This window comes from Octopus bimaculoides, chromosome 5 (genome assembly GCF_046866305.1).
Source record: "Octopus bimaculoides isolate indiv1 chromosome 5, ASM4686630v1, whole genome shotgun sequence".
Taxonomy (NCBI): domain Eukaryota; kingdom Metazoa; phylum Mollusca; class Cephalopoda; order Octopoda; family Octopodidae; genus Octopus; species Octopus bimaculoides.
This window is the reverse complement of record NC_142932.1, coordinates 103,687,309-103,699,808: the sequence shown is the minus strand read 5'-3', so window position 1 is coordinate 103,699,808 and position 12,500 is coordinate 103,687,309. Positions and strand designations below refer to the sequence as shown.

Genomic DNA, 12,500 nt, shown 5'->3' with positions numbered 1-12,500 from the left:
ATTTAAGTTCAGGTTAACATATTGCTAATATAGTTCAGTCGGTGCTGGAAGTGTGGGTAATATGTTCCTGGTGGAAGTGGGCTGAAATGTAGGTTTGGTTTATAGTTATAGCTTCTTCACTGTATTTACACTGTGACCTCCTTTGAAAGTCACTATCACAAAACACCTACTTCCAGCCCCCTTAAAGAATTAGGCAGCTATTCATGAATAAGTCAACTATCAGGAATATTTTAGTCTCTAATTGTTATATGTAAGTCTTAAGTACTGTTACAATGACAGGTTAAAAAAAAAGTTTCATTAAATAATTAAACTAGTGTTTAGATTTTTTAGAGTCATAAAAAAAAATAGCTAGAAAAAATTATGCTGTAAGTATATAAAAAAATACAAAAACAATATAAGTCATTGAATGATAACATTTTAATTCTTTCAGCAGGTATGGGAAATAGGCTCTAAATATGTTTTAGACTTATGCCTTCTCAGCAAAGTATAGACTTCACAATCTGTGAAGTAGTAATGAGAAAATTACTGAGTAAATGTACAAGAACGTTGGTACAAAAAATGAAGAAATGTTCAGGAAATAAATTATTCATAGAAGTCATCCACATAAAGAATAATACTTGAATTTCTGCAAATTTGTTTCTCTTTACATCTTGCAATTTATTTATCAAAAATTGAAAGCTTTAAATCTTTTCAGAGGTATTTTCATAGTTTAATTTAGGCTTTCTTTCAAATGAATGTTTTTGAGTGAAAACGAAAGAAATTCTTCTATAGAGACTTTTTGTTATTTATGCTTATTAGATATTTTTTAAATATGTTATTTACACTATAGTTTCTTGAATCAGTTTGTATGTAAGCCAGTTTATACCAGTTATTATTATATTTATCTAATTCATACATACAACTACAGATATAAGCCTGGAACATTCATCATCATCATCATCATCATCATCGTTTAACGTCCGCTTTCCATGCTAGCATGGGTTGGACGATTTGACTGAGGACTGGTGAAACCGGATGGCAACACCAGGCTCCAGTCTGATTTGGCAGAGTTTCTACAGCTGGATGCCCTTCCTAACGCCAACCACTCAGAGAGTGTAGTGGGTGCTTTTACGTGTCACCCGCACGAAAACGGCCACGCTCGAAATGGTGTCTTTTATGTGCCACCCGCACAAGCCAGTCCAGGGGCACTGGCAACGATCTCGCTCGAAAATCCTACAGGAGCCAGTCAGGCGGTACTGGCAACGGCCACGCTCAAAATGGTGCATCTCATGTGCCACCCGCACAAGAACCAGTCCAGGGGCACTGGCAACGATCTTACTTGGCTTGCCGGGTCTTCTCACGCACAGCCCATTTCCAAAGGTCTCGGTCCGTAGTCATCGCCTCGGTGAGGCCCAATGTACGAAGGTCTTGCCTCACCACCTCAGCCCAGGTCTTCCTGGGCCTACCTCTTCCACGGGTTCCCTCAACTGTTAGGGTGTGGCACTTTTTCACGCAGCTATCCTCCTCCATTCTCACCACATGTCCATACCAGCGCAATCGTCTCTCTTGCACGCCACAACTGATGCTTCTAATGTTCAGCTTTTCTCTCAAGATACTTACACTCTGACGGGTATTCACATTGACATTACACATCCAACGGAGCATACTGGCTTCATTCCTTGCGAGCTTACGTATGTCCTCAGCAGTTACAGCCCATGTTTCACTGCCATGTAGCATGGTTGTTCGTACGCATGCGTCATACAGTCTGCCTTTTACTCTGAGTGAGAGTCCCTTTGTCGCCAGCAGGGGTAAGAGCTCTCTAAACTTTGCCCAGGCTATTCTTATTCTAGCAGCTACACTTTCAGCGCACCCACCCCCACTACTAACTTGGTCGCCCAGATAGCGGAAGCTATCGACTACCTCTAGTTTTTCACCCTGGAATGAGATAGAAGTTGTTTCCTGTTTGTTTGCAGTCTTTATTGCACCTGAACATCTGCCACAAACAAAAACTAACTTGCATGTAAAATATTAAAAAAATTTAAAACATGCAGATCTGTACATGCATTGATTCCAATTACTTGTACATATACATATATATGTGCACAACTAACCGTGTTGATGTTGAAATTCCAATGAAGGAGCCTTGGATTTAGGTTAGAAACTGGCTTTATTTCCATTGGTAAGAAATTAAAAAATAAAACTAAACAACATTTTTCGTATGTGTATTTCGTGTGCAAAATTCTTGATGTGGATATGTGTGTTGAAAGAAATACAATTAAACCTTGGGAGAGGCATTATGCCGGTAATAAACACATGCACTGGTTCAGTCCTTTATTAATTTATATAGTTTTTTGTTAAATTATATATATATATACATACATATTCAAAATAAATGGAAGTGGAGAGACAAGTTACTGAAGAGATTGCAAGAGTGCAATGAAATAATTTAACAAAAAACTATATAAATTAATAAAGGACTGAACCAGTGCGTGTGTTTATTACCGGCATAATGCCTCTCCCAAGGTTTAATTAAACAACATTTTATTGTATGCATTTCAGAGGAGAAAGTCATTGGTTCAATATGAGAGACAGAAAAAATATAAATATACTAGCACAGGCATGGCTGTGTGGTAAGAAGCTTGCTTCTAAACCACATGGTTCTGGGTTCAGTCCTACTGGATGGCACCTTGGGCAAGTGTCTTCTACAATAGCTTCAGATTGACCAAAGCCTTATGAGTAGATTTAGTAAATGGAAACTGAAAGAAGCCCACTGTATATGTATATATCTACGTGTGCCTTTGTGTCTATGTTCAGGCTGACCAAAGCCTTGTGAGTGGATTTGGTAGATGGAAATTGAAAGAAGCCTGTTGTGTGTATATGTGTGTGTGTGTATATATATATATATATATATATACCGTCATCATCATCATCATTTAACATTCATTTTCCATGCTGGCATGAGTTGGACTGTTTGACAAGAGCTGGATGTTCTTCCTAATGCCAATCACTTTACATAGTGTACTGTGTGCTTTTACTGTGTACTGTAGTCAAATGACCGAAACAGGTAAAAGATAGGAGATACTGGTTGGATATGTGACTAACATGTTTGTTTAAGAAACAAAAGAATTATGGGAATTGAAGAGTTGAAGTGGAAATGATATTTTTAAAGATAAATTATGAAAGTGATTGTTAATTAAGATAATTTGGTAGGAAAATTACTCAAGTGGTAAAAATACTAATATGAATTGAGAGAACAGGCTTCATGGATTTGTATCCATTGGCATTATGAACAGAAAATAATTGATAAGAACCATGGATATAACGAGATGTTAAAACTTGGTTTGGTGCTCTCTACTGTATTCCTAGCTGTACCCTTTACACTGGAAAAATATATAGGTGTATATCAACCATGAAGAAAATTTTTTTCATACCCGCATGGAAAATTAGGCAGTTTTATTTATCTGATGATATTTTCAATAGGCCTTTCATTTCATTTTATACATGCTGAAGGTGTTTACAATAGCACATGCGCACACACACACACACACACACACACATATACTGTGTTAGATACCATAAGAGAAACTCTAATATTGGCTTTTGGTGCAAAATGCTCTCTTGCTTATATTGCTAGTGGGGAGATAAATACCTGCCATCTCTAGTACTGAGACCACCAGAACACATGATTTCGACCTTTTTTGGTCTCATCAATGATGGATACCCAACTGCTAGAGATAGCAGCTACTCATCTCTCTGCTAGTGATATATAGGAAAACAGTGCCAGAATGCACTAGTGTTGTGATTAGTCAGTGAGCTTGTTAAAAAATATATATAAGTGACAGAGTCAGTATTAATACCGGGAGGTAATATTTATTTTCCCCTATTCTGAAGTTACCATCCATTTTGAGCATTTACTGCATTTTCATGCAGCTGTTGTCATTCTTATGCATTGCATATCCATACCACCACAGTCTTCTCTCTTGTAGACTACATCCAATTCCTCTTATATACAGCTTCTCTCTCATGTTATTTGTGTTGCATCATTCATGCACACAGATATTACACATCCCATGGAGCATGCTTGCTACATTTCATTCTAGTCTTTGCAAATCTTCTGCATTCAGAACCTGGGTCTTACTACCATGTAGCATCCTCGAAACAACTCACCTCATCACCCATAGCATGCTGTCCTTCTCTTTCCCACTAATCCCTTCCTTGTCCCTTGTCTTTTCCATGCTCCCTCTTCCAGTAGTGTATACTTTATTACTCTCCCCAATATCACTCTTTAGCAACTATCAATCTGTTCCTCTCTTTATACGGTACCCTCCTGCATCACTTCATTTAGAATCTTCACATCCTGTCTCAACTATTCTTCGGTTATAGAGGATCCCTTTAGGTCCTTAGTTTTGCAAGTTGCAAGGTGACTTCATTAGTGCTGGTGCCATGAGAAAGTACCCCTTACACTCTTTAAAGGTAGCTGGTGTTAGGAAGGACATCCAGCTGTAAAAAACCATGCCAAAGCAGACATTGGAATACACCATGGTCCTCTGACTTGTCAGATATTGTCAACCTGTCCAACCCATGCCTACATAGAAAACAGACATTTAATCAATTTTATCTGGTCTTGCCTTTCTGATAGAACTAAACAATTATTGTAAGAAGTTAGTTCTGTTCATCATTTGCATGCGTACGAACAACCATGCTACATGGCAGTGAAACATGGGCTGTAACTGCTGAGGACATACGTAAGCTCGCAAGGAATGAAGCCAGTATGCTCCGTTGGATGTGTAATGTCAATGTGAATACCCGTCAGAGTGTAAGTATCTTGAGAGAAAAGCTGAACATTAGAAGCATCAGTTGTGGCGTGCAAGAGAGACGATTGCGCTGGTATGGACATGTGGTGAGAATGGAGGAGGATAGCTGCGTGAAAAAGTGCCACACCCTAACAGTTGAGGGAACCCGTGGAAGAGGTAGGCCCAGGAAGACCTGGGCTGAGGTGGTGAGGCAAGACCTTCGTACATTGGGCCTCACCGAGGCGATGACTACGGACCGAGACCTTTGGAAATGGGCTGTGCGTGAGAAGACCCGGCAAGCCAAGTAAGATCGTTGCCAGTGCCCCTGGACTGGTTCTTGTGCGGGTGGCACATGAGATGCACCATTTTGAGCGTGGCCGTTGCCAGTACCGCCTGACTGGCTCCTGTAGGATTTTCGAGCGAGATCGTTGCCAGTGCCCCTGGACTGGCTTGTGCGGGTGGCACATAAAAGACACCATTTCGAGCGTGGCCGTTTTCGTGCGGGTGACACGTAAAAGCACCCACTACACTCTCTGAGTGGTTGGCGTTAGGAAGGGCATCCAGCTGTAGAAACTCTGCCAAATCAGACTGGAGCCTGGTGTTGCCATCCGGTTTCACCAGTCCTCAGTCAAATCGTCCAACCCATGCTAGCATGGAAAGCGGACGTTAAACGATGATGATGATGATGATGATGATTGATGCATTTAAACAATAATTCAAAGTTATTAGATCCATTTATCCTTTGTATTAACTTGTGCTTTTTGCCTAAGAAAGCACTTTTTCTGCAAAAAAAAAAATTTTTTTCATTCATTCATTATTATTATTATTATTATTATTATTATTATTATTATTATTATTACTATTATTATTATTATTATTATTATTATTTTCAATTTCTAGGTTACATATTCTGGTGCCTATTTCTAGCACTGGCACCAATGATTTGGTTTTATCCTCTCAACGAACTCAGTATCACTGGTTATGAAGCACTGTCATTATTGACTTTAACACCAATCATCACAGAATCAGCTTTTATATTGAAACTCCTCCAAAAACCACACATGATCATTATCCTCCGTCTATTATCTGTCGTATCATTAGCATCTTTTCAAGCTCCTGATACTCTTCTCCGTCTTCTGTTCCTCTCTTTGGGGACATCATGTGCCTTACTTGTATTTGCAATCACATTATGGAATCCAAACTATAAAATAAGGTACAGCATTATTATTCATTTTTAATTTCAATTCTCTTTCTTTTATACATTTACTAACTTAAAAGCCACACTCTGTGCAGACTTTTAAGCTAGCTCCTGCGGAGGGCTAATTGGGTCTGCAGCCCCAAACCAAAGAGAGTGAAATAGTATGACTATAATATGTCTATAATACTATATGCCCCCCGGTGGTGTTTGATCAGATATCTGAATGAGATTAGAGCAGATTGAGTAACTATGCATGGCATCTCCATGTTCTTCAGTATGCTTTAGCTCTCACAGCTAAGGCCACACTAGAGCACTGCCTCTAGCAATATTTATTAATCAAGATCATATTCATTTACGGTATTTGGCTCACAATTGTAAGGTTGTAAGTTTGATTCCCAGCCTCATGTTGTGTCCTTGAACAAGACTCTTTATTTTCACGTTGCTCTAGTCAACTCAGCTGTCAAAAATAGATCGTACCTGTATTACAGAGGGGCCAGCCTTGTCACCCTGAATCTCCTTGAGAACTACATTGAGGGTACATGTGTCTGTGGAGTGCTCAGCCACTGATGTTAATTTCACAAGCAGCTGTTCCAGTATTTAGATCAACTGGAACCCTCGTCATTGTAACTAACAGAGTGCCAGTTCTAAAACATATAGATATAAGAACCCTGAATTTTAAAAACAAAAATAGGTTTTTTTTTTTCTTTTAATGTATTTCTTTAATGCCATCTTGAATTATTTGACTGAGATAATGAAATATTAATATAAATTATTTTGAATTTCAGATTTTTAACGCTTTGGGGCCTTCTTCTTGGGTTCTTGCTATTTCTTGTCAGCCGAATCTGGTTTCTTAGCTTTGTACCTGCATGGTGGACCCAAACAACTAATACCATTATCATTTCAATTGCACTTGGGGTGAATATTGATCACATCATTTCAGGTATGTCATATTTCAACTTATTACCTTGATTTCTTAACGCATTTTTTCCTTCTGCAACATATTACAAGTTGCCAGTTGTTGAAAATGTTCATCTTTATCAGACCATTCAAGTTAAGACAAACTATTTTTATATATATGACTGTGTTGTAAGAAGTTTGCTTCCCAACCACATGGCTTTAGGTTCAGTCCCACTGTGTGGCATGTCAGGCAAGTGTCTTCTACTACAGCTTTGGGCTAACCAAAACCTTGTGAGTGGATTTGGTAGATGGAACCTGTGTGTAACTTTGTGTTTGTGTCCCACCACTGTTTGACAACTGGTGTTGGTGTGTTTACATCCCTTTAGTGGTTTAGCAAAAAGAGACTGGTAGAGTAAGTACCAGGTTTAAAAAGTATTAAATACTGGGGTCAATTCATTTGACTAAAAATTCTTCAAGATGGTGCCCCAGCATAGCCTAAAAGATAAGGTTGGTGCTAATATGCTTAATGTAGAGGGCCAAAAAATTTTAATGAATTAAAATTCTACTTGTAATAAGAGTAAGAGTTAGTACCTTAATGACTAATTCTTGCCACCAATGACAGGAGAGACAAATCCAATGATATCGTCGTTGTCATCACCTAACATCTGTTTTCCATGCCGTCATGGGTTGCATAGTTTGACAGGATTCAGCAAGCGCCAATGTCAGTTTTGGCATAGTTTCAACACCTGGATGCTCGTCCTATTGCCAATTACATGACTGTGTACCGGGTGCTTTTTTTTTCATGTTACCAGCACTAGGGAAGTCACTAAAAGTCTAGCAAGACAAGACATGAACAGAATAGGAAAAAGCCCCTCTAACCAAGTCTGGAGTTGGTGTTAGTATTTGAGATGGGGAGGTGATTTTATGTTTCATTTTGAGAGGCTAAACTATGACAGAGGGACAAACAGACAGAAAGATAAATGGCTATCTTGCATTATATAAAAGTGGGTGGGAATAGCTGAGAAGATAAAGGTAGTTGTAATGGGGTGCCAAATTTAAAACTGGAATATGAACAATGAAACAGAGTATGAGTCTGATCTTGGCAATATGGTGAAAACTCTGTATTTTAGATCTTGAACCTTCTCAGTTAAGCATTGTCAAAGATGACCTCGCAGGATTGATTGTTAAATTAATGATTCTATCTCCTCACAATAAGTCTTAGCTCACTACATTAATTCTATTAACACTGGCAGAGCATGTCACTGAGTATTTTTGTCTAGTCTTTCTTGACATTGCCTCCCTTGTTTTTTTCACTAATGCATTCAATTTTTGATGTATTAATTTTCCTGAATATTCCCTTTCTTGTTCATTATTGTTGCTAAAGAGGCAGAAATTTTGTTCTGTCTTTAAATTTTCAATATTATTGCAGTTTGTTATTAGTTTATTTTACTTAATTATTAATATGTTTTTGGTAATTTTTCTGAAGTAGCTAAGAATTGACTAAATATCTTAACAGTGTGTGTGTGTGCATGCATATACACAAACGTACACACATACACATGCACACATACTCACACACGCACACTGAAATGACTTTGGTCAAAAGTTTAACTTCCCAATCATATGGTTTTGGGTTTAGTCCCCTTACATGAAACCTTAGCTAAGTCTTCTATTATAGCCCCAGGCCAACCAAAGCCTTGTTAATGTACATTTGTATCTCCTGGTTTTCTATATTGCTCAACAGTTATAAACTAATAAAAAAAGTTGTGAACTATCATACAAGTTGTGGCCTTTGTTTTCAGTCTTATATGAAAACAGATTCAGACATGGGAAAATATTACTTTTCTTGGAAACATGTGGGTTGGTGGCAAGAAGGACATCTGGCTGTTGAAAATTTGCCTCAATGAATTCCATTTGACTCATGCAAGTATAGAAAAGTAGATATTAAAATGATGATGATGATAATGATGTTGATACACCATATTTTAATGTGTATAAGGAACTATTTTTTGTCAAAAATTAGGTTAAAAAAAAAAATGGGAGTTATATATGGATAGTATTATAATCCCTTACAAAACCTTCTTTACCAAATTTTAAGCCCTGAAAATTAGGGGGCTCCTTATACACGAGAGCTCCTTATACATTTTAAAATATGGTATATATGCTTTATTTCATGTTCATTTATTATACTGATTATATTTTCCCTTTTTTCTTCCTTTTCATTATTTTTATATTTTAGATTTAACTGTTGAAATAAATTCTGCAAAAGCATCTTTAAACACAAACAGTAACTATAAATTAGATGAACAGAATAACTTGCCACATGACGGTGAAACAAATAACAGCATACGAAATGTTTCAACTGAAAATAATACACTAACTGATGTGCCTAATAAAACAACGAAAATTCAAAGTTGCGAAGAAGAAACACAGGAAAATTCTGAAGTTTCTACTCCAGTTACTAATGGTCTCACTTCTAATTCAAATAATGTCCACATTAGTCAAGCTTCCTTCTCATCATCATTTCTACTCATTGGCATTGGTTTTGGTAGTCTTATATTCTTAACAGGTTGGACATTTGGTGAAGTGTCTTTGATATGTCGGTGGGTTGTTGAGGGTTATCCACTTCATGGTCCTTTACCACAATTTTGGGGGTAAGTCTCTTAACATTTCTCTCTACTGAATGACTTTGGCTTAGTAAATAAACCAATATTTGGATCGATCAGTTGTTTTTCCTTTTAACTACTGAGCAAGCAATCTAGTATATTCAAAATAACATATAAAAGGATGCTAGCTACAAATACATATTTGTGTGTGTGGTATATATGTTTCTTTCAAAATCAGTGGACATAAAGTTTTTAATGTTTTTGACTGGCACGTAAAAAGCATCATTCGAGTGTGGTTGATGCCAATGTCGCCTGACTGGCACCTGTACCAAGTTATTTATAATAAGTGGTATTATATTGTGGTTGAAAGAATGATGTGTACAATATTAAATATGTTAAGACAATCTGAAAACAATAAAAACTTTTAAATGTTTATCTGTTTTTATGAAATTTTGGGGTTAACAGACTTGAGTTAATGGAAGCTAAATGTAACAGAAGTTAATTAGCCCGATAATGATTATCAAAGTTAACTTGAAAGTTAAATCGTTAATGAAAATATTAACTTCATTAATTAACAGATTAACGGACTTATGCCCAGCTCTGTGTGTGTGTATGTATGTATGTATGTACCATATTTTAAAGTGTACAAAGGACCCTTTTTTTGTCAAAAATTAGGTTAAAAAAATGTGTGTTGCTTATACATGGATAGCATTATAATCCCTTACAAAACCTTTTTTCCAAATTTTAAGCCCCAAAAATTAGAGGGTTCCTTATACAGGAGAGTTCCTTATACACGTTAAAATATGGTATTAGACACAGAAGTCTGGTGGGGTCTCCTGCCTGGCCAGCTCCTGTCAAATTGTCCAGCTCCTGTCAAACTGTCCAGCTCCTGTCAAACTGTCCAGCTCTTGTCAAACTGTCCAGCCAATGCCAGCATGGAAAGAGGACATTAAATGATGGTGATGTATGTGTGTATGTATACCATCATCTTCGTCATTGTCATATAACATCTGTTGTCCATGGGTTGGACAGTTTGACCAGGGCTGGTAATCTGAGGGGCTGCATCAGACTCCAGTCTGATTTGCCATGGTTTCTATAGCTGGATGTCCTTCCTCACACCAACCATTCTGAAAGTGTAATGGGTGCTTTTACATGTCACTGGCATTGTACATCCAGCGAAGCATACTAGCTGGAAGTTCCTATGAGACAACTTAATGAGAGTCACAGACCAAATTTGTGGATGATGCAAAGTCCCAACACGACCTATAGTGAGATGGTGGTGAAACAATGTAGTTGACAAGACCATTAGAGCAAAGAAACAGGCTTGGAAGAACTGGAAGGGTAGTGGTAGCAAGGAGTTATACCAGGCAGCTAGAAGGGAAGCTAGGAAGCAGGTATACTTAGCCAGGGATGAAGCAGAAAGGGAGAAGTTCATCAATGTTCTGCAGCATGAAGACCAGTGGCTTGAAGTGTTTCAACTTGCAAGACAAGTGTGCCAAGGAAAATTGTGATGCGGGAGAGAAGTGTGTTTGCATGGATGATGGTTCACTTGCAGATAGTGACTCTACAAAGAAAGACGCTTGAAAGTGCCACTATGAAAGGTTACTAAATGTAGAGAACTCATGGGAGAAGGAGAGTCTGCCTGATGTTGATCCAACAGAGGGACCAGCAATCTGAATAGACAGTAGCATTGTAGACAATGTGATGAAGATGGGGAAAGCCCCTGGCCCCTCAGGAATAACTACTGAGATACTTAAATTAAGTAAAACATTGTTCTATGATTGGTTGGATTCTGTCAAAACTTCCAGCCCACATTAGCATGGAAAATAGTCATAAAAATGATGTGTACATGTATGTGTGTGTGGTGTATAGTATGGTAGTTGGAAAACTGATTGTCCATAAAACTGACTAAACCAGTTGCTAAATTCTATTGTTCATTGCAAACTAAGAGAATTTAAAACTTTCTTTTTCTGCAGTGGACAGTTTATATAACCTTATCAACATTTTAAGTTAAATTCAAGTTTGAAAATATGTTATAGATTTTTTAAATTTCATTATTTTATTAACTATTCTCTCTTTATTTAATTTTTTCAGGTGTCCAGTTCTTTTGTTACTTGGAGTTGGTGTCTGCTTGTCCAGGCAGCATTTTACGAAACACTTTGCCTGGTGGCTTTTGGGTGTATTGAGTCTTTTTCTACTTTATTATTTAAAGACATGGGTAGCCTATGCAAGTAAGTGTAACTTTGTAAATAATGAAGTATTATACACACACACACAGACACACACACATTTGAAAAGCAGGTGAGGGTTGTTGACAAGAAGTGCATTCAGCTATAAAAACCCTACCTCAAATTTAGTTCTTCTTAAGTCACACTAGCAGCATGGAAAGAAAATGATATGTTAAATGAAAGAAATATATTTTTGGAGGGTGGAAATAAGCATTAAAAATTTGAGTGTGTTTACAATGTGGTTAGGCAATTATGTATTGGATTTAGTGGTTGAGAAACTTGGCTGTGTGGTTAAGAAGCTCATTTTGCTAGCACATGGATTTGGGTTCAGTCCCACCGTGCAGCACCTTGGGCAAATGTCATCTACTCTAGCTCTGGACAGGCCAATATCTTATGAATGAATTTGGTAGATGGAAACTCTATAGAAGCCTGTCATGTGTGTGTGTATGTCTTTGTGTCTGTTTATCCCCTCTCCACTAATAGACAACCAATGTTGTTTTATTTACACCCCCATAATTTAGTGGTTCAACAAAAGAAACCAATGGGGTTGATTTGTTCAACTCAAACCCTTCAAGGCAGTGCTCCTGCATGGCTGCAGTCCAATGACTGAAATAAATAAAAGATAAATGATACAACAATCCAAGTCGATGCAGTGATAGACTTCTACGGGAGGATTCAGTGGCTTTTATTCCACTGAGAACAATACTGCTAATACTCTTAACTTCCCATGACTGACCTCATCAAGCTGTAAATAGTTGCTGTAGCTAATATCATCATCATCATCATCATCATCATCAAT

At 37.6% G+C, this 12,500-nt stretch overlaps 1 protein-coding gene across 2 annotated transcripts in view; it reads left to right on the top strand.

The window, feature by feature from the left end:
• LOC106870167 (PGAP2-interacting protein) overlaps positions 1–12,500 on the top strand; it is a 45,299-nt gene that overhangs the window by 6,648 nt on the left and 26,151 nt on the right. For both annotated transcript variants that reach the window (XM_014916165.3, XM_052968235.2), the window contains exons 2-5: positions 5,673–5,985; positions 6,756–6,910; positions 9,107–9,521; positions 11,568–11,704. In XM_014916165.3, the coding sequence (XP_014771651.1) occupies positions 5,673–5,985; positions 6,756–6,910; positions 9,107–9,521; positions 11,568–11,704 (1,020 nt within the window). The remainder of the gene's footprint in view (positions 1–5,672; positions 5,986–6,755; positions 6,911–9,106; positions 9,522–11,567; positions 11,705–12,500) is intronic.